General features: G+C 43.4%; 1 protein-coding gene across 1 annotated transcript in view; it reads right to left on the minus strand.

Annotated features, from left to right (window-relative positions):
- The window catches only part of EPB41L3 (erythrocyte membrane protein band 4.1-like 3), a 98,799-nt gene that overhangs the window by 34,898 nt on the left and 41,235 nt on the right, over positions 1-22,666 (minus strand). The window contains exons 4-6 of the mRNA XM_009333072.1: positions 6,384-6,488; positions 4,041-4,083; positions 417-492 (exon numbers count right to left, since the gene is read on the minus strand). Coding sequence (XP_009331347.1) covers positions 417-492; positions 4,041-4,083; positions 6,384-6,488 — 224 coding nt within the window. The remainder of the gene's footprint in view (positions 1-416; positions 493-4,040; positions 4,084-6,383; positions 6,489-22,666) is intronic.

The raw sequence follows: 22,666 nt of genomic DNA on the forward strand, positions 1-22,666 counted from the left end.
TACACCATGCACATCAATTGCTTACCTCGTCAAATGCCATACAAAACTTACACGCATACTTATTCTCATCCCACTTACTTCTTTCCTTTCATAGTTATGATTTTACTTACAATAACAACTTTTTACCACTGGCAAAAATGGGCATTGGGCATCTTTGTGAAAATTAAGATCAACTCTCAGGAACATGTGTATTGGAAAAGCTGGGTTTTAGGGTTAAATTATACAAAAGTCTTCTTAGCTCAGAGGACAGACACCGTTCACAGTGTCTGTTCTGCCAGAGCATCGCTCATAAGCTCATAAGAGAAAAGAAGCCAATGGGAATACAAAACATTCCTCTTCTTAGATAATTAGAGTGTAAGCGCTACTACGAACAGCTTTGAAGCCCCTTCTAGAAAGGTATTTAATGTTTTAAACACCTGGTAATATCTTCAGATAGCTGGGCAGGGTCTGGAGGGTAGAATTTCACATTAAATGCAAACTGCCAAGCACCACCTGGAAAAGAACACAGATTGACTGAAAGCACACTCTAAGTGCAAACGGAGATGCTCATGCTGTTCGATTACCAGCAGACTTAAAAATACCTCAGCCAAGCAATTCATAAGAACAGGATATAGTAACTTTTTCCTATACATCGTTCTGAAGATACTACTTTTTCCTCTCGCAATTACAGTATTAGATCAGATTTTACAGCTCTTTTCTTATTTAGTAAGATTTCCACTGAAGCGAGGACCCTAAGGGAGCAGTAATTTATTACTAACACTAAAAAACCCCCTCAGTCTGAAAACAATGTTTACTGGAATTAACCATCCGAAAACACAGCCTATACAAGCTTTAAAAACCAGTAACCCAAAATACAGACGCGCTGGAAACACCGCAAGCGAGAGTACAAATGGGCTCTGGAGCGGGCTGATGTGCCGAGTTCTGGCTGCCCAAACCAGCTCACAGCACCCTCTCAGAGTGCTGCCTCAGCACATAGCTCCCGTCTCCAGCAGACATAAATTACTGTGCAGACAAAACTGCAAGGACAAACACAGAGAGCATGACTGAAAAACAGTACATAACAGTGGGGAATTCTTATTTAGTTCTTTCAGTAAGCTTAGGTGACCCATGGGATGGATACTGGTTTGCATCACCACAGTTTGTGAAATTTTGTTTGGAGCGTTAGCTTTAAATGCTGTAAAGAAAGAATATCAAGACTAAAAAAAAGAGTTGAACATAGTATGTAAATATAAAAGCTATTGTGAAAAAAGGGACAGGTTATACTAGCACATGTCTCGAATGCAAATAAAAAGCAGTAACAAAACCCCAAACCACAGTGCTCTTACAAGCAACACTGTTTTTTCAGTAACAAGACTTTTCACCGAGGCCTCTGTTGTGGGATATACCTCTTATACGTACTTCTACCACATACATTACAGTATTTCTGTAGTCAAGAAACCAAAGCCAAAGTAATGACACTTCTGTTTTCTGAAACGCATTGATGTCAAAGTACAAATCTAACTGGAAATAAATAGATCTCTCTTGAAAAGTCCGTAGTATTGGCCATGTAATGAGGAAGCGCTTGTAAACACTGAAAAACAGGACTCTTCCTTATAAACCTGACAGGGTAGGGCTTTCCCACGATTTTCAATTCAGAGGCACCTTGTGCCTAGGTACCTCCTGAAGAGTATGGGGTTTGAAGGTGTATCTGGTGCACTCTCCAGTAAGATAGCTTATACGCTGGACAGGTCTGCTTGCCTGGAAATACTGTAAGGTGTCCTAATTGGGTGTTTGGGAGTATTTATTTAGAGATGACAAGGAAATTTCATCCCGTGCAAAGCCCATCTGATTTGGTCATCCACACACCTGAGAAAACAGGCTCAATGTGCGAGACTTTCGACATTTATCATCAGGACTTCAGCTCTTGGTGAGACTTTTGGGCTCCTTGTTTTTTGGAACTTTTCCACTCTCTTGGTCCATAAAAGCTGGTGGAAGGAAGACTTGGCTGGCAGCGAGGATGGGGCATGCTCCCACCGGGGAGAGGACCGACCCCAAGGTGGGAGGGGAGCCTGTGGGTGACACCTGACCCCACGACAGAGGGAAGGGGCCATGGCCTGAAAATCTATTCCTCCGGCACACACAAAATAAATCAAACCTATGATACAGCCTATCATATAGCATGGATGGTTTAAGATACCAAAGTAAGAGGCCTTCACCCCTCACTTACAGGGGTTTAAATAAAACCTAACACTGTGCAAGTTAGCGGGTTTATAACTAATGGGGTGAGAACCAGGGGCAGCACACACGGCGACAGCCTCATTTCTCAACCACTGGGATGAAATCCCTGTGGTCTGCAGTGGAATCACGGATATCTGAGTATTGTACAACTCAACCAGCATTTAGCACGGTTATATATGTTTTGGAAAGTGCCATGAGTAACAGCCCTACTTTTCCACTGTTGCCCTGTGCCAAACTTCTGGGGTGAATTGTACAGAGCAAGCAAATTATCGCTGTCATCTTCTGCAAATACAACTGTCCCCTGCATCAAGTCCAGGACGAGACTCTTCTGCCCCGGTTAATCTCTCGCTGTCACAACCTTTCATTGTCTATCTCACGGCTCGGGCACATATTAAATGCATTTCAAATCGGTGTGGAGCTGCGCTGCTTTACTTGCATTGACCATCAGTGTAACCTGACTCATCAATGTCTACAGCACCTTCCTCTCCAGATCCATCTTCTCAAGAGATTAAAAAAAGGCAGATTTTCATTACTTTTTATTGCAGATCACTTACTTTTAATGAAAATAATACTGGTGGAAAGGTGTGGTTGCTCCTAGTAAGTGGGGAAGTTTTCCAGCCAGTGTAAATTAACCCTTTGAATCTTGGAGAAGGAAGTGATTCATTTGCTGGGCCTGACCCAACAAATGTGAACTACCAGATGCATTTGCTTGTAAAAGCGCAAGTGCTAGAAGAGATCATGTACAAAACATGCAGAAAAAAACTACTGAGGCTTTCTTGCCCAAAGAAATCACACACACAAACATTTCATCAATTTTAAAAAGTGAGGGGGAAAAAAAAAGGCAGGTCAAATTTTGAGCCTGGCAGTCCTGACAAGGTTTTCCTTCGAGAGGTTTTTGAATTTCTAATGTAGCAGATGGCTAAATTTAACAACTGAGCTTTTAAAAATATTCATGTGAAGCAGAAAATTGACTGGTTCTCTGTGAACTGAATGGTCATTTTAGGAGCAAAGTTCAAGCTTTTGAAATGCAGGAAGGAAAGATATTTTAGATAGAGTGCTATCTCTGCATCAGTGAAGTATTTCAGTATGGGGCATGAGCAGCGTTCCTGGATATGATATAAATATCAGTAATGCAAAGAAATAATTTATAGATGGGACCTAGTCCCTAAGGTTACGTTGCTTAATGTCAAACTTCAGGTTTTTGCATCTCTGCAAATGTCAAGTTGTTTTCAGCAATGCAAGTTCATGTGTTACAAGTCTCAGTAACCTCCTGCACTCATTATGGGGCAAAATACCTAAAAGATGCAGGTAATTCCTTTGCCAGAGACTCGGGACAGGATGCAAAAGAAGACTGTGAAATAGGCTTTGTTGCCCCAGGGGGGAGCATGCTCTCCTGGGGGAAGGCATCGAGAAGGAGGCCGTGGCCCCGTCCCACCTGTCCCCTCACCCTGTGCGCAGCGGGGCCGGGGCGAGGGGCCGGGACGAGGGGGCTGCCGAGCCCCTGGTGCTGGGGGCACCCCGGTGGGACGGGCCCTTCGACCCAAAAGTGGCGAGCTACCCCAGTGGTTTAGGAACAAGCCCAGAGGATCAGAGGGGCTGGGCAGTGACGGGCATATGGTGCCCATGACATGCCGCTCATGTGCCGGGGAGCCCCCTCTGCCTCTTGCATCCCCGCTCAGCGCCACAGGGGTTGAATGTCTTCGCAAACACAGATAGCAGTTTGGAGGGAGACACTTTTTTGTGTAGATTTTGGGGTCCCGATACACCAGAATGAAAATTTTCCAGACCTCCTGAAATAAACACACAAATGGTAACGAACTTACTTCGGATCTGCTTCTTGATTTCCTTGGCAGGGTCCAACCAGTTCTGCAAAGAAAATGTTTCCTTTTTTCAATTTGAATTAGAAAACACAATAAACATTATTTTTAAAACAGCGCTAAGAGTCAAAACTAGAACACGTGAAGGTCTGCCACCCCTTTCTCCTTGGAGCAGCAGTAGGCAGGGATAACACTAACTTTCAAGATGTGGCCCTGGGTAGAAGCAGGATTTTTATTAACCTTCCCAGACGTTGAGGGGCTGAATGGTTTGAAATAAATTAAAAAAATTAAGAAATTAGTAAAATAAATCCGCAGAAACCTTTGTCCAGAGTATCTTCTGGGAAGATTAAATTTCTACAAGCTTGTTAAGAAGGTGGGTTTTTTTTTGTTTGGTTGTTTTTTTGCTCTAATCCTGGAAGGGCTGAAAAGGATAAGCAAGCGTGGCACAGGGTACTGTGCATTTGCAACCCAGCGTAGGCACGAGAGGCTTCCCAGAGGCGGAGGGAGCACAGGCGGAAAACAGAGGCAGAACTGCAGCACCGGGGCTGCCCCCATCCACACCGTGCAGAGCCCGGTGACTATGCAAGACAAAACCCCTGCCCAGGAGGTGGGGAATTATCACAGCGATATGTTACTACTCCATGGATGCCAAGGAGCAGACAAAATTCCCCTGGAGGAGGTGCACAGCAGCTTGGGGTCTCTTGGTGCCGCCGCTGCCTTGTCCTCTAACAGAATCAAATTAATATTTAAAATGCCTCACACAGCCCAGAACAAAAAGTTCGCTTCCCCTAGGAAAGTTCCATTTTCTCCAAAGGAAGATAAACAAATGTATCAGAGAAAAAAAAATACTAAAGAAATATCAAACAAGCAGAACACAACAATCTCCCCCCAACAAAAACAACCAATTTGCAGCTGTCCAAACCCTGTCTGTGGTGCAAAACATGAGCCTGAAGAGCTCCAGCTATTGCTGAGCACGAAAGCACACTATGCACCAAGAAATTAAAGATGCATCAGGATTTCTATTTTCAAAGGTGACATGTGATATGGGCACACATATTGTCTGGCTGGAAGTTATCTGGCAGAGGATAGAGGTGAATTGCTAAATACTTTGACATTAAAAATATACATGTTATTGATCAATAAATGTGGTGGCAGGTAGTATACTTTTAGCTGTTTAGCTCTGTAAAGTAACTGGCAATCTATAAATGTTTAGTACTTCTAAACCACCTGTTAATAGTGAATACATTCTCTTCTTTCCAGTACAGGAAAGCACACCTATCTGGAAATGTACTTAAACATCTGTCTAACTTCTACCACAACTCAAAACTAAGCATATGCTAAAGTGTTATCTTGCACTGGGCACAGACCAAGTGTCTGCTTAAGTGATTTTCTGAATCAGAAACAAAATCCTTATACTTAGAAGTCTGTAAAGAAAGGGGAAAAGAGAGAAAAAAGAATTGATTTCTTTTGTATCATATATAACTGAAACAAAGGGAAGCCTAGAAAATAGAACTGTTGTTCTCACCAGACATAAACAGCTGAAGAAGCAATAACAGCTCCAGCTTCATCGGGGAAGACCTTTCAGGCCATGCAAAGCACAAAATACCTTCACCTGGTGAGCTCTGCTGGGCTACGGCACATATTGCTAAATAGTTTTGTTACTGGTTTCTTTCAAAATGTTTATCTTAAAATGTCAGAAACACACAGTGTATTTTACATTATCCTTTGATACTCTTTCATCGTAACATGTCCAAAACAATATATATATATCACCTGCACATTAGTTCATCTTGGACACTGTTAATACATAGCTTATTTAATACTGAAGCTGAGATGCAGACAAGCAGAATGTGATTCACTATGGCTGCCAACTTCTTCTGAAGACTTATGTCTTTAGCCAAATCAACAATAACACTCAGATAAAGCAAGTCAAGACTTAAAGTCTTACTTTACCTTAGCAGTTAGCAGGAGCAGTCAATCAACTCCTGCCTATCTGTATCCCAACCATAGTATTATTAAGCTGTATTTTAGTACTGTATGTTTAGTAGTGTATATATGAATGTAAATCTGACTTTCATCTATAGCAGTAATGACATAAATCATACTAGAAAGAGAACCAGCTATATGATTAACTTCTTTCATGTCATAAATAGCCCACACAGAGGGAAGCCAGGGAAACACAGGGGATGCTCTCAAGAGGTACAGTTACAAAAAACAATAGCTCAAGCTATGTCTATGGAACTTTGCAAGGAAGGTAACAACTTCTGAACTGTTTGCAGCTGTCTGGGGGGTGTCTCACGGAGCTCTGATGTCCACGTGCCAAAGGCCAGCCACAGTTTTGTGGGTTACCTTTTGGTTTTCTGTGTCTCTGTATGTTAGCCCAAAGTAGTCTTTTTCCAAAAGATTCAGATGCTCGCACACTTTGTCAAATAGCACTTGACCTCTGGAACGTTTCTGTGGGAAATGAACAGGAAAAAAAATCATGTTTGCAAAATAAAGTAATATAAGCATTAGAGTAACACCTTTTCTGTTTAATTCTCAAATCCATAACCCCAAAATTATTTGTTTAAACTCATCCATCTTTCAAACCTATTGATCTGGAGCTTCATAAGACTCTGCTGAATGGGGCAGATTTGCTTTCCATAAAAGTTCATGTCGTCTTGTGGAGTTAAAAATAAGTCAATACATGTCATGTTTTAAGTTTCAATTGGAAGATCTCTTCCGTCTTTCAGAAATTGCAAATTCAGATGCACACTGAGGTCCTACCTCAGCAAACCGGAGGGTTCTTTGTGTGCAACAGTACCAACAAACAACGGTACAAAATATTCCTGGTCATGGACTATCAGAGCTGTGACTTGGGGGCGATCCACTGGAGGAAAACCCAAACATGGAGATATTTCTTGCTTCGGTAACAATGCGGACTAATTCCAGGATCCTTTTTTGTCTAATCTACTGAAATCACTGAAAGAGCCTTGTATCTCATTGGGAAGGCAGCTGGGTAAGAAAGCAGCTTTCCAGTGTCCCACTAACCTTTTTTACTGCTCACACATTAGATGAGAACCTCTCTCACTGTCAACAGCCAGAGCCCTTAGCAGAAGCTTTGTAGCATCTCTCATATTGGATGGTAAAAATTCAGGTCATCCTAGTTCTCGGCATTGTATGTGACACTGAGAAAAATTCTCCAAAAAACCAAACGCAGAGAGAAACGTCCTCTTTATAAGCTACGTGTGCCAACTTTGATATGCGTTAATTATGATAAACAATTAAAAATTATTTGGGCCACTGTTTCACCACTGCCTGCTTCCCTAAGTGCAACTCAGCTGAAGGAAAAAATCTCCCCACTCTGTATCAAACACACGCATACATAATATTTTAGTTGATGTCAGCGCCGCAGTTTCTTTATCTGTAGCACACACAAGACTTTAAGCAGACTGGAAATACACTACTTGCTTCAAACGCAGCGCAGGAAGCTGACACACAAGAGGAAAGAACGCCGCCTCCAAATTCACGCGCCTCTGCTGACAGAGCTGCGCCCACACCGCACTGCCAGCCCAGCAGCCTTGGCTGGGGCACGGATATTTCACAATCCAGGCTGACACAGCTATGCCAACAAACCCGTGGAGCCCAACGCTGGCCTCAAACTATTTTAGAAGTGGTAAGCAAGCCAAGAGAAAAGAAAAAAAAAAGAATTGAGGGTTGCTGCCTAACACCCTGCAAAAACATTACGAGAGATGATGGAGAGAGTTATGCAGCGTAACCTCATTTATGTTAAATTTGGTATTTCTCTTGGGGTCTGATGGTATATTAGAAAGGAAGCAGGGAAATATTCTCTACATTTTTATTGATGGGGAAACTGAAGAGCGTGGCTGATGGAGTATAGCAAGTGTTCTCCAGATGAGAAAAAACCAGGCACAGAAGCGTACTGCCAGCATATTGCTGTAACTTCGTTTACTGTGTCTTCCAGTATCATTTGAGCACACAGCTTGAGGGCCTTGTTCTGCCTGTCACACGCCTTCCACCCTGTACTAGGAAGCATAAATATACCCCAGCTCCTTTATAATTTCAAACAAATGTTTAGCTAATTCTTCACACCCCAAAGTTGGAAGTAGATAATAAGCAGTTGGTGGTTTTATACTTGATGCTCCATGGAGAGGATCAGGAGGATAAAAAAGATCTCACTACTGGTGTGCAGAGAAGAACCAACTCAGAGCCTTCAAGCCAAAATAGTCACATTTCTGCTTGTCCTGGTTTCGGCTGGGATAGAGTTAATTGTCTTCCTAGTAGCTGGTACAGTGCTGTGTTTTGGATTTAGGATGAGAATAATGTTGATAACACACCGATGTTTTAGTTGTTGCTAAGTAGTGCTTACACTAGTCAAGGACTTTCCAGCTCCCCATGCTCTACTGACTGAGAAGGCTGGGGGTGCACAAGAAGCTGGGAGGGGGCACAGCCAAACTGGCCAAAGGGACATTCCACACCATATGATGTCATGCTCAGCGTATAACGCTGGGGGAAGAAGGAGGAAGGGGGGCATGTTTGGAGTGATGGTGTTTTTCTTCCCAAGCAACTGTTACGCGTGATGGAGCCCTGCTTTCCTGGGGATGGCTGAACACCTGCCTGCCCATGGGGAGTAGTGAATGGTTTCCTTGTATTAAACCGTTCTTATCTCAACCCACGAGTTTTCTCACTTTTGCTCTCCCGATTCTCTCCCCCATCCCACCGGGGCGGGGGGAGTAAGCGACCGGCTGTGTGGTGCTCAGTTGCTGGCTGAAGTTAAACCACGACACTGCTATAAGCAAGCAATGCTGCATTTTGCCAAATTTCTTGCTTTTCTACTTGATAACAAACCAAGTGTTATACTGAAGGGAGAGAAATAAGCAGGTTAGCTCTAGAGGATACCTGCTTTGAAAAACACTATGTCTGCACCACTTACGTATATTTGAATTGTGACACTTCAATGTCCTCTTAATTGTAAGAGTCACACAAGGCCAACACAGGAGCTGTTTTATGTGGCCGATCCGTGCAGCTACACAGACGTCAGCTTTCAGAAATAGTAGCTAGCAGCTGGAAGGTACGTTGTTTTAATAGGGAATTGCAGGAAACAGTTGTGGGGCTGCGCTGTAATAAAAAACAACCAACCAGAAAAAAAAAAACCCCAACATTCAGGATTTCTTGTTTGGCTACACATTGCGGGCAAGTAAGAATAAGTATGGCAAGCCTGGACTAATTTGCATGACTCATTTTTTGTCCATGACAAAATGGATCCTCCTCCTCCTTCTGTAGGAAGATGCCCAAGTTGTACTCTGCCACTTTCCACAAAAAAAAAAAAAAGCGCTGCCGCTGCTGCGAGAGGACGTCAGAAATACCATGTATAACTGACAGCCCTTCCTGGTCGGGGTCCTCTCTTCACCAGACACCAGGGGTGAACTGGTGATGGTTGAGGGGAAGCCTTACCAGGACCACTTTCCTTCTCACTGTCCGCAGAAACACCCATCAGTGTCCAGACAGATGAGCCTCACATTGCAGCCTTGCTGCTGCCACTGAGCGCCTCTTCCCACGTCAGAGCTCACCCGTGGGAGCAGGATTTAGAGGGCTCCTGTCATTTGGGGAGTGGGGGCTGCCTGGCAGTGTAGCCACCACTGATGCCCTCCAAATCGTCGTGTACCTGCGTACACGCAGCACTGCTGCTTCGTACCCACGCAGGATTAGCATGCACACCCTCTTTTTAAAACAACATTGCACAAAAACACAGTGAGGGGAGGCTACTACATTAATCCATGGGAAATTAAGAGGTTTAGTTAGGATATATAATTAAAAACAGACCTCCCGTGCTCTTGTTAGTTACTTTTATTTTACTGTGTGCCCAAATAAGCATGCCAGGCAAGGCATCGGTATCATTGCTTTTGCAGGAAGAGAATGGGAGGAGGAGAGAAAGGTCAAGTTACAAATTCATACATCTCAATCCATCTTAAACCTTTGCTTTCCACCATTTTGGGGTGGAAAGCATCTTTCATCATCTAAGGTGATTAAAGACTGACAGTCTGCTGGTTATTGTAGATCACAAGTTAATGCCAAAAATGCCAACCAATTCTCAGCAGTCCAAAAAATGTGGATTAAAAAAAATCAGACTTCATGCTAGAAAATACTGGCCTGGTAAAAGAAGAGTTTTTCTGAAAGGTAAATATGGCAAGTCCCCCCTCCAGAAATATTCCTAGCTATTTTTCAGGCATGAATGGGATGAAATGAAATATGCAGTTGTGGAAAAAGAGACATTTTGCTTAAGCGTTGGGAAATCAAGACAACAGAAAGAATGCAAAACATAGACTGAATGGTATAAATGAGTACAAAAGCCCGGGAACAAAAACTTTATGCTTTTCACAGCCTCCTCCCTGCAGCTCTACAAAGGCCAGGGCTCTCGCTCAAAGCTGGAATGGGAATAAACAGCCTTCTGGTCAAGCTTCCAGTGAAAGGAGCCAGCAGCAGTGAACTTGGCAAGCTTGTGCCCGCCAGCAATTCCCACACGCAAGGGAGAGGAGAAGTGGCCTTTCTCCTCACCAGCTTCTCCTCGGTTTTGGAGCTGAGCTGCTCCCTCCTTGGGAGGCCAAAGGCCACAAAAGGCTCTCCCATCCCCTAATTGGCTTCTCCAGAAACAGTCCATGCTCATACCCCTCCCACGTCGGCTTCTTCAGCTCATATCCCTCCATCCCACCTGCATCCCCTTAACAAGACCACCAGACCGAGATAAGACATTGTACATCACTGAGAGTGAGGAGCTGAAAAATTAAGTAATTCCACCTTAGCTCTGCATGGGTAACAAGATTATTATAAAGTCAATTATTCTCACTGGTGAACATTTGGGTACAATGTCTGGTATTTCTTAATGCAGAAAAATAATGAGAAAGTTTTCCTTTATTATGATTAAGCCCATAAGCTGTAATGTACTTATGATAAACAAACATTATTAAAGTGAAAAAACGCAAGTCTTTGCTACAGATACGTTCACACTTCAGTCACAAAATATGTATTTCACATTAATATAATCACAGAATCATAGACTGGCTGAGTCTGGTGGGCACCTCTGGAGATCACCTAGTCCAACCCCTCTGCTCATGCAGGGCCACCTAGGGAAAGTTGCTCAGGATTGTGTCCACTCGGGTTTTGAATTATCTCCAAGGACGGAGACTCCACAGCCTGCCTGGGCAGCCTGTGCCAGCGTTTGGCCACCCTCATAGTAAAAATGTTTTTTTTCTTCCATTTAAATGGAAATTCCTGTATTTCACTTTGCACCCATTGCCTCTTGTCCTGGCACTGGGTACCGCTGAGAACAGTCTGGCTCTGTCTTCTTTAGTCCTCCCATCAGATATTGATACACATTTGTAAGATCCCTGAGCCGTCTCTTCTCCAGGCTGAGCAGTCCCAGCTCTCTCAGCTTCTCCTCACAGGAGAGATGTTCCAGTCCCTTTCACCATCTTCGTGGCCCTTCGTTGGATTCTCTCCAGTATGTTCATGTCTCTCTCGTACTGGGGAGCCAGGACCGTGACCCAGCACTCCAGGAGTGTCACACCAGTGCTGAGTAGAGGGGAAGGATCACCTCCCTCACCCTGCTGGCAACACTGCCTAATGTGGCCCAGGATGCCCCTGGCTGCCTTTGCTGCCAGGGCACATCATTGACTCTTGTTCACCTTGTTGTCCATCAGGACCCTCAGGTAATAAAAAACCCTGTATTGCAGCAATCAAGCTACCAAAACCGTATGTTACTGTACTGTGATAAGCAACGAGGAAAATTATATGGGAAATGAGCAACCAACAATGTAATAGAAAGATGTGACACCAACTTCCTTGTCACACAGGTACTAGTAAGACCCCAGGAACCCTCTTTGCTGTTTAGTGTGATATAAGGAAGATATCAGGAAGATTTCAAATGTTATATGCTGGACAGTGCTTCCCAGACCGGAAGCTAGTTGGGCCAGAGGAAAATTTATCAGGATCCAGAACTGCCGCCTCCAAGGGGCAAATTTTGCTTCTGTGCAAGAGTGTAGGCTTGGCTGCCCCAAGCCAGGAGACACCATCTCTCAGAAACGTCTCCTTCAAGCTGGTGTGGCTCACGGTTCGGCAATCCTGTCCTGCCCCTGAAACACAACCATTTGCAACTGTCTGTGGGGCATTTTGGCACCTGCCTTCGTGACGCAGCCTGAGCCTCTCTTCTGATGCACCCTCACCCTGAACAACACACCTGCATTTGCTGGGTAACCTCCAACCTACCAGACCGGCCACCTTTCCTAGCTTTATTCCAGCAGAGAGGCATCTGTGCTGAGGACCTGTCACCACTCGGGCTTATTCCAGATCGACTCCAACCCTCTGTCAGACAAATTTCTCGCTGGAGGGGCAATGTTGCACTGGGACCAGTATCTCAGCAAGGCTGAGGAGCCTCTGTTCTTGGGGGGTTTCAAGGCATTGGCCAGGCAATGCCACTGCTGGGCTGACCCAGCGTTGGCCATCACCCTGCTCAAATCAGGGGCTGGCTCAGCTGGCCTCCCCAGTCCCTTCCAACCAGCACGGCTGATACTGGGATCCCTGTGTACCTTCACAGACACTAAGGAGTTAATCATCGTATACCTGATTAAAGCATAGAGTGTTAGTCTACTCTCATACTCTATTTTTACTCACGAGCAGATTACCTTCCTCTCACTGACACGGAACTAGGATGAGGAGCTGAAGAGCAGAAAACAGCCCTCTCAGCTTCCTAGAAATGAAAGCCATTGCAACCTCCAAAGTGTCGCATTTTAGAGTGGTTCTATTTTTGCATCCGATGCTGCAGTCTCATGTGGATGCAAAACGCGGAGCTAGGGCTGGGGGAGGAAGCTGTCTGCAGCATGCAGGTATGCCACTCCTGTTTGAAAGCAATTACAAGAGATCACATTCACACCGAGTTTTACAGACAAGGGAAAACCTGAAGATAGAAAGAGTCCCACAGCCAAACAGCTATAAAGGGATTTTTTTTTTCCGCCAATACCCATCACATCTCCGCTGCACAGTAACTGCAAGGTCAGGGCACCCCAATGAACTGAAACTTTTCCTCACTTTCTGCTCAGTCAAGGAGCACAGCAAGACGAACAAGTATCACAGCTGTGGACCGGGATTTTAAATGGAAAGAGTATGCACGTATCTTTCTGCACAAATACATATGCAAACACGACATTGCCACACTTTCCCCGGAAAAGCTGTCAAGCTGCCAGTGAACAAACGCCACACTAGCACCAGCCTGGTGTTAAACTCTGTATAATTACTGTAATAACTCTAGTTGGGCACGATTGCTGGAAGAAGGACAAACAGATTAGTATCATGAAATCCCGGTAGGAATAATTGGACTTTAACTGATGCTGAGGTTATCTGGTTCACATTCCTAATTAGCATTTGCACTTTCCAATGGATCTTAACAATGCACTGTATAAATGTGTGGGCTGGCTCTAGCCTTGCATGCGGTAATGTATTTTGGCATGTGGCTGTACTAACCTCTTCCTTTTCCCCTGGTCCTTCTGGTGGGGAAGTATTAGCTAATTTTTTCATTTGCAATGTGCATGGTGAAAAAGATTCCAATTGTGTCCAGATCACTGATTTTATTTCATTTTACTGTTTTGATTTAAATTGCATTTTGCAAGCTTGGTCAACACTTCGGTTTCTACACTGCATGGGCCACATGTTGGCCTCCTCTGCGAAAACGCAAGGAAAACACACAGAAAAGTTAAAACATACATGGCAACAAATAACTAGCATACACACGGGGAAGTTTCTCCCTCCCCATGTTGCAGCTTCTGCAATTATTCTTACAACACAAACAAGTGTAAATGATTAGGTGGTTGTCAGGAATACTTTGTAATCGCCGCAGTGAGCACTCTTTTCCCACAAATTCCCCCAGCTGAGTCTCCAAGTCACTGAAATTCCAGCCTCCTGACAACACATTTCTCATTCTTTCCTCATGAATTACCCAGTTTACACAAAAATATGCCCAATCCTGGAAAAAAGCATTACTTGCACAAATAGTTATTACTTGCACAAATAGTTATTACTTGCAAGTTCAAGCGTATGCAAGCTTCCAAGACCACTTTTGTACTGAGAACCCCATTTCTGGGGAGCGATTTGACCGTCACAAATATGACATAATTTAATATGCATAGGCAAATATATGCATAATTTAATGCACATAAGATGTGCATACACAAACATATACAAATTTATTAGTAAGTGAACATTCAGTGTGGTTCCAAATGCAGAGGAGCTGGTGACCACATCACAGTGCTCCTCCATCTACGGAGAGTCAATCAGAGGTCCTAAAATCACGCAGTCATTCTGGTAAGCGGCACATTTTTATCTGCAAATGAAATAAAAATCTACATACTATGACATTGCCCATATTTTTTCTGAAAGAGTTTGAGCTAGTCAAGATACGAAGGGCTGAACTGAACAATTCTAGAAGCTAATCACTGCACTTTAGGCCAGAAAATTTCCAAATAGGAAGAATGTGTTTTTTGAACAAATCTGGATTAGAAGATGAAAAAAATAGCAGGTGGTTTATTTTTCCCAAGGAAGATAAATGGAAGAAGTCATTCCAAAGAAGTTGAACTTCATTTCACTTCTACACATTTGGATTTTGCATTTTCAGAGGATTTGCTTTTGTGTTGTTTACACTTCTCCACAGTTTCTCTCCACGGGGAAAAGAAGATGAAGGAGAAAGGTGACAGAGGAGAAAAGAAACCCCTAATTTCTTCAAATCTATCGTTTCACAACTGAAGTCCCCAGCAGGAAGCTAAGTGGGGAGCGTCCAGGAAGAAAAATGGGATGGAGAATATTTCCTGGAGCATCACCTGGGAGAAAATCAGCAAGTTTTCCTCTGGTTTACTGAAGTACATCTTAGAGACGACATGTATAACTTGCAGGATGAGAGCTTTTAAAAGCGCAACATGACTTAACCACTGGAATTTAGGCCCCTACATCCCCTGCTGTGCTTGCTGAAAATGGCACTGACAGTTCCAGAAAAATCAACATTTAGTTTATCTGGAAGTTCAGTGCGTTGAGAGTGATGTTCTAGGCATTATACAAAACATTTTAAAGGAAGTAACTTCTGCTACTGAACGAAAACTTTGCTGATGTTACCAGTACAACCTTGTAGACCAAAGACAGCAGTAAGACATACGAAGTGACAAAGCAAACAACAAATACGCTACTCCCCTCTCCCACACAGACAAACAGAGCAAGGCTTAAAGATAAAAAAAATGAACTCATCCAGCCTTTTTACTCCAACTATTTTATGTTTCTTAGGGAAAAATCTTGGTTTTGGCATATGTAGAGTATTATAAATGAACATTTATGAGGGCACATGTATCCCTTGGATGGACATAATACTCTCAACCAGTTTGTATGCAGTTTGCCAGCATGTGTAGGAGATACTGAACAAGACCTTTCTGCCAGCCTTTCAGGTGGCAAAGAAAATAAAGGCAAGAAATAAAAGGTTCAAAGCAAAACACATTCATTTTTTGGTTGTCAAAAGGAAATACCATTTAATCTTTTATGTACTGAATTATAGCTACTAATGAAACTTCACTAGTAAACTGCATTTGGAAAAGTCCCAGGTCACAGTTCCAAATACAATCTACTGAAGAAACAATTTAGCCAAATGTGGGAAGAACTAAGAGCTAGGCAATTTCAGAAAGATGTAGCTGAATAAAAGCTGTGTTAAAAAGACTTCTTTTTCCCCCCAATGTGAATATATTTCATATAAAGAAATGCTTTTCCTGAAAGCTGCACGCCAATACAAGCTCTCCAAATGTTCTATTTCTTTATTGACATTTTTATGTGTGAACCTGCATATTCATCCCAGTAGGTGACCAACGTATTCTAATACTCTGAAATAAAAACTGCAATATTATTTTGCCTATCTGCTTGTTAATTTAGAACTCTGTTCCATACTTCTCTGCACGGATAAACGAACACCACGTAAAAAAACTTACAGTAGACTAGAAGGTATTTTGACATACAGTGACAACTGATCATTTTCTTTTTTCCCCCATCATGGTAGTACTATAATTTATCAGCTTATTGATATTTATTGTAATATAGCACATTGAAATGTATTACCATTCCTGAAAATAACCTTTTCTGACACCTATCTCCTAAGTATTTAATACAAGTATTTAGATAAATACGTAACACTGTCTATCCTATAGTTACATACCTGCACCAAGCGTCAATGACATTGGATAACATGACATAGTTTTTATCGGGGCAACCTTCTTTAATGCCCTTTGAGCTTGCAATCCTAAAAAGCCAGCACTAATCTAAAAAAACCCAGGGGACTGCTAAATCCCAGTAAGAAGATTGGTGACCTAGTCCCGATTCTGGCATCAAACCAAATTAGGGTTTTTGCCTTCTACATCAGCAGCAGAGATCACAGCAGCACTGGCGTCATAGGAGCTCTAAGCGTACCGAGGTGTGCGCTACACAGTTTTCATGCTTAGGAATAAAGCAGGCACTTCGTTCATGGCAATGCAAAGCAGCAAAAGGGGGCACCTGAGAAATAATAAATACTCTGGAGCATGTCTTTATACGTGGAAGCGTAACAGCCATGGTGGCATGTGCACAACAGGTACAGAAATACCTGTCAAACGTGATGATTACTAAATGCTTGGGCATCCCAAGTGCGTCAACAGAATTCATACTGTAAAAATTGAGATCTGGTAACAGCTTACAAGCATTACTCTCCGACAGAAGAAAAAAACAGCAGACACTATTTCTCAAACAGCAGTTCAATTCTCAGCACGTTGATTAGTCTCACACATTTGCTAAATCCTGACATAAAATAATAAATCGTATTCCACGATTTTGGAGGCTTTTCAATAGAGAAAGTACCCCCCTTGTTCAGCCTTCTTAGGAACACAGATTGTTTGGGCGTGGATTTTAACTAGACATGCAGCTGATCCATTGGCTTAATGCCTCCTGATTGCCCTACTGCCTCCTGCAAGACACTCTGCAATAACTCAAGTAGGTCTCTTGGGATTCAATACAGCAGTCGAAGCTTTCCAGTGGGGGTTATAAATATAAATATTTTCTTTATGCTACCTATACTTGGATGAGCTCAGCAAACACTCACCTCTCCTGTGTAACTGCCAACTATGCACAAACCTAGCACCGACACAGCAAGGGGAACCAACCGCTACCTGTACCGTAAATAGTTACCGGCATCTATCAGCAAAAATCAACCATAAACATTTTGTTTATTTTCAGCTGAAAAAAGCTCTACTGTCAACACAGTCTGATTTACAGAGTAATCTTGCCATATGAATTTAAAAGCCACAGAGCTCTCCCTGACCTACATTGCCAGGCTGGAGTGAAAAAAAACAAAACCAAAACACATCACACAGAAACCATAGCACAGAAAGATGCTCTTGAGGCAGGAGAGGCAGCACAACTTTTAGATTTGGGGTACCTTAGACAGTATCACACCATCAATGCTGGGCTTGTCAAGAAAAATAACATAGCCTATTCTCAAGCTACACCCAAGTTTTATCCACTTCAGATCAAAACCATTTCTGCCAGAGCAAGATAAACCATGAGAGACAGACCTCACTGCCTGTCAAAGCTTTGCTTTGCAAGCAGGTATTTCCTCACCACTCAGTCCCATCTCTGATATTTTGTTCACTGTATCAACAGACAGGGATAAGAAAACATAAAAGCAGCCCAGCGAACACTGCATGGGGCTCAGCCGGAAAAAAATCACCCATATGAGGTGTCGGAATTTTATATGACAGCTAATATTTTTAGGGGGTGATAATAAAGTGAACATTTACTTACTTTTGGTCTGGAAACAGCAACTCGAAGTGTTAATGTGGGGATGGCACCTATAAAATGGGAGCAACTAGCAACGGAGATGAATTCAAACGGCCTGGGGGGAAGCTGGAGCAGGTAACAGGCACTTGAGTAACACAGAAACGGGTCAGGGAACATGACAAATTGCAGAGAGGCTTGGCAGAAGCGTGACCAGGCAGTGACAGGAAAACCAGCAACTTCTCTAGGAGGATGGGCATGGGGGAATGGCCACATTGTCCAGAAATAGCAGGAGGCTTTAAAATCTGAGCATCCATTTGGGGAAGGGAAAAGGGTAAGCAAAGCCCTTAATCCACTGTTTGTGATTTATATTCCAGTAGCGCTTAAAAATGCATGCGGAGGTTGGGTGCTGGCTGCACCAGGCACCCCAGTAAGAAGCGGCAGGCTCTCTGGGGTGAGGACCACCTTGGGTGATGCACCTGGAGAAGACAAACACGGAGAGATTGACGCAGTCTCACCCTGGTGAAGCCACCAGGAAGGATGGTGACAAGGACAGGACCCCTGGAGCCAACAGACCTCTATCTGTCTGGGGTAAAAGGTCATTCTCTCCTGGGCTCTTGCAAACAGGTTAACCAGCAATGAGCCTTGCAGTACCTGGGTTTGAGTGTGCATGACCAAAAAATTTTTAAAAACTTCGCCAGATGGAGAACAAGCTCCTGTTGCCTGGCTTGTGTCCAACTGGTGCACCAAGGGGAGGGAACCGGAGGCAACATTTCATTAGGAAGTTTTCAGCTAATCATTTATTCTCTAGAAAATGCAGTTTCGGGGCAGCTGAAAATATTTGTCAACGTAGGTCGACCTCTCTCAATAGTTTTCACCATTATGAAAAATGGCTGGCGCCTCCGAAGTATCAAAACGAAGATTTTTGTCTGCTAAACCCATCATTTCACTGCCCAAATCATTTTCAGAAACTATTAACAAAAGGCAAGAGATAAGAGGACTAGATGCAGGAAATGGATGGGGAGAAGACACATACAAATATTTTTTGTTGTTGTTATTTTAAACTTTTGGCATTTGTTTTGATTGCAACCATGTCCTCTGCTGTGTCAAAAGCTGGAATTTGAAGCCCAACCTGCTGTTTACTTGGTGCGACATCTGAAGGAGTGATTTGGGTTTAATTCTTGGTTCTCCTTCAGTCTCTGTAAAATACTTGCATATTAACGGGAGGAAATACAAGAGACCCCAGCTGTCTAATTGCTTAGGTGCGTTTTCCTACCAAGGTTATAAGAGACCTTTTCCCTGAACACCACGCAGCCCAGATGTTCCCAGCCACGAGGAGCTGTGGGGGACCTGGGGGACCTGAGCCTCTCCTGGCGAGGAGGAAATGCTCCAGCCCCACAAGTGCCACACCAGCATCCTCCCTCCGCCTTGTGGCATTTCCAAAAAGCCTGGCTCAACCTGAAGTGACCTTTTTTTAATTTAGATTTCTTTAGCTTCAATGAAAAACCTTAAAAAAAAAAAACCACCAAAAAAAAACCCCATTAAAAAGGTAGCCCTAACATGTTTATTTTTGTTTCAATTACCAAACTGAAGCAAAAAGCCTTTTTCTGCTCAGCCTCTCAGTTGATTACTAAGAGCTGGACAACATGGGTATCGATTTCCAGAACATTATGTTTCCTGAATTGACAAGTACTTTAACTCATAAAAAGCTGCACACAGTATTTGGAAAAAACAAGCCAGAAGAGTTGTGTATTAACTCTATTCAGCTGGAACACGTTCAGGCAATACTGAGACTCCTACTGACATGTGTCAGGTAACATAGATCTTAACTGAATCCCCTGGCTAATCTAAGTCAGCCCTAATTAGCGGGTCTGGGGACAGAAAACATTCTGTGTAACGACGACGATGCATCTCAACCCAGTCACATTTACTGAAACACATCCCGGGGAAGGAACAAAAACCTAAAACAGCTCTTCATATTAAATTAACTGAAATGTAAGCAACGAGTAGGTCAAAAGGAAAAGACTTATTAAAAAAATTCCCTCTTGCATTCAGTAATCAGTTTCACATGTAAAGCCATTTGCAAGAGACTGTGTGGAATTCATTAAACAATTAAAATGTGCAGGGGGTAACTGAAACTGTATCCTTCAGAAAGCAGAGTGCATCTTATTACAGAGGTTTCCTTCCTGACCTTAAAGCCTACCTCAAAACGGATGAGAAATTAAATGTTATTAAACTTCCCATGCAAAAGTGCCGTGCAGGTCCGTGCTGAGATGGCTCCTGGGGGTCAGCTCAGACACTGCGCGGGAAGGGGGACAACAGGGCCATGCATTCCCCCACTGCCATACAGAAACACAGAAGGGTTTTTCCTCCAGAGGTGGTCTTGCAAGCCAGATTTGGAAAACCAGGAAAAGAAACACATGCAGCATTGAAGTCAGTCACCACCCTCCTTTCATTTCTGGCAGTGGTGGCAGAGCAGAAGTAAGTCTGCTTGTTTTCTATTCTTCAAGCCTGTCCTATGACCGTCTTTAACGAGTTATTTTTTTAAAGAAGCATCCGTGTACCCTCACTTTTTTAACAGGAAAAAGAAAAAATAATCCGAAACGCAATACTCCATCCTATTTGAAAATCCATTTATTTCATGTCCATTTTGCCTCCAAAAAGGAGTTTCAGCACATACCTGCGCAGGGCAGAAAGGGACCTGTTCACTCCAGTCTGCCTCTGTCCATGTTATAAGCCCTGGTTTCAAATGTGTGGAAATAAAACTTCTCACCACTTCAACTCAGGTGTGCTACCCTGAAGTCACCTGAGGACGCGGGGAAACCCATTAAGAAAACGGGGTCTCCATCAGGGAGGAAGTCACCAGAGGTTCATCACAAAGGCGTAGCAGCAGCTACAGCATGGGACACCCAACTACTGCCCAGGTCCCAGCGGCAGCATGACTGAGAAAACTGGGTGAAAAAAAAAAACCAAACACAGTGTATTTTTACCAGTCCCCTCCTACCTCAGCTGATCCCCACCCACCGAGAAGGGGGGATACCAATGCTTTCTGAGATGTCGGCTTTCCATGTGCTCTGCAGCCTATCTGAATCCTACGGCAACTCACTCTGTTTGATGTAGGGCTGCAGAGATGCCACAGACAGGCTGCCATGGAAACATTTGTTTCCATTTACTGGTGTCCTGCACAATAAGAAAGTCTGAGCGGTAGAGGAACGAAGAAAGAGTATAAATTACCAATGGGCTCAGATAGCTGAGCCTTTGAAAATGAAATCTATTATTTTACCATTTATTTAGACAGATTATGTTATAGCTTTTTGATCTCACTTTGTGGTTAATAACATGTATATGTTTAGAGCAGAAATGAAGGCAAATTTCAACCTGTTTTAGGAAGACATTTCAAATTAGGCTTCATGTAAGGGAGAGGATGACAGCTGGTTCCACTTGCATCTTTTAATTAAAATGTAGTAGTCTAGATAACAGAAAATTGAGATGGGGCAGAGAGGGAAGAGGAGGGAAATAAATCTTAGAAATAATGTAGTTGTACTACAGCACTTGAAAACTCCTACTTAAAGTGGGAGGAACCCAGAAATAAGTTATTTCTGTTTGTTTTCTTGTATCTTAGGAAAAACCCAAACTACTGCATTCACTGTCTTTTTTAAGGTTATCTGAAATCAATTTAAAGTCTTGGATCTTGCTTTATCTTTGGTTCTTCAAACCAACAAATGCAAAGTATAGGTCTAGCCTGCTTAACAGAGAAGTCTTCAGCACCCTCTTTGCAGTGCAGTTTTGGCCCCAGCTGTGGACTTGGCCGCTTTTGACAAAAAGCATTTCTGATCCTGATGCTGGCTGGGAGAGTGCAATGAAGAGCCCAAGGAGAACCGCTTCCAGCAGGGGTGGACATCTGGGTGGAAATCGCCGCTCAGCATCCCTCTGAGCAGACTGCATCGACTCCTATGACTGAACGCTCATTAGAAGCCTCCAGCTTCTTCATGACATGGGAGAACCACTTAGTTACGCTGAGGCTGTTTTTCTTTGATAGAGTATCAGGGACAATGTCAGTGTATAGCAAATACTTCTGCTCCAAAAGCCAACAGCTGTCCCTGGACAGGCAAAGCACCATTAGGTGGCCATCCCACCTCTGAAAGGAAACACTCCTCTTAAATAAGCCTGCCACTACCATCTGTAGGTCCCCAGATGAGAGCGGCAGTGGGGGTACAGATGGTAACGCTTCTGGTTTACGGTTTTGGAGGAGGATGAATGAACAGGTTGGGTTACCTACTTAACCCGGTTTTGGCTTGTAATGTCTTACTGCATGAAAGACTTTCTGGGTCAGGACAGATACAGCACACAGGCAGTAACACTGTGGGGCCTCAAGACAAAGCTTTTACCTGGCATTTCATAGAATCGTTTAGGTTGGAAAAGACCTTTGAGATCATCAAATCCAACCGTTAACCTAGCACTGCCAAGTCCACCACTAAACCATGTGCCTAAGCACCACATCTACATGTCTTTTAAATACCTCCAGGGATGGTGACTCAACCACTTTCCTGGGCAGCCTGTTCTAATGCTTGACAACCCTTTTGGTGAAGAAATTTTTCCTCACATCCAATCTAAACCTCCCCTGGCGCAATCTGAAGCCATTTCCTCTCATCCTATTGCTTGCTACTTGGGAGAAGAGACTGACACCCACCTCGCTACAACCTCCTTTCAGGTAGTTGTAGAGAGCAATGAGGTCTCCCCTCAGCCTCCTTTTCTCCAGGCTAAACACCCCCAGTTCCCTCAGCCGCTCCTCATAAGACTTGTTCTCCAGACCC

This window comes from Pygoscelis adeliae, unplaced genomic scaffold (genome assembly GCF_000699105.1).
Source record: "Pygoscelis adeliae isolate BGI_AS28 unplaced genomic scaffold, ASM69910v1 Scaffold38, whole genome shotgun sequence".
NCBI lineage: Eukaryota > Metazoa > Chordata > Aves > Sphenisciformes > Spheniscidae > Pygoscelis > Pygoscelis adeliae.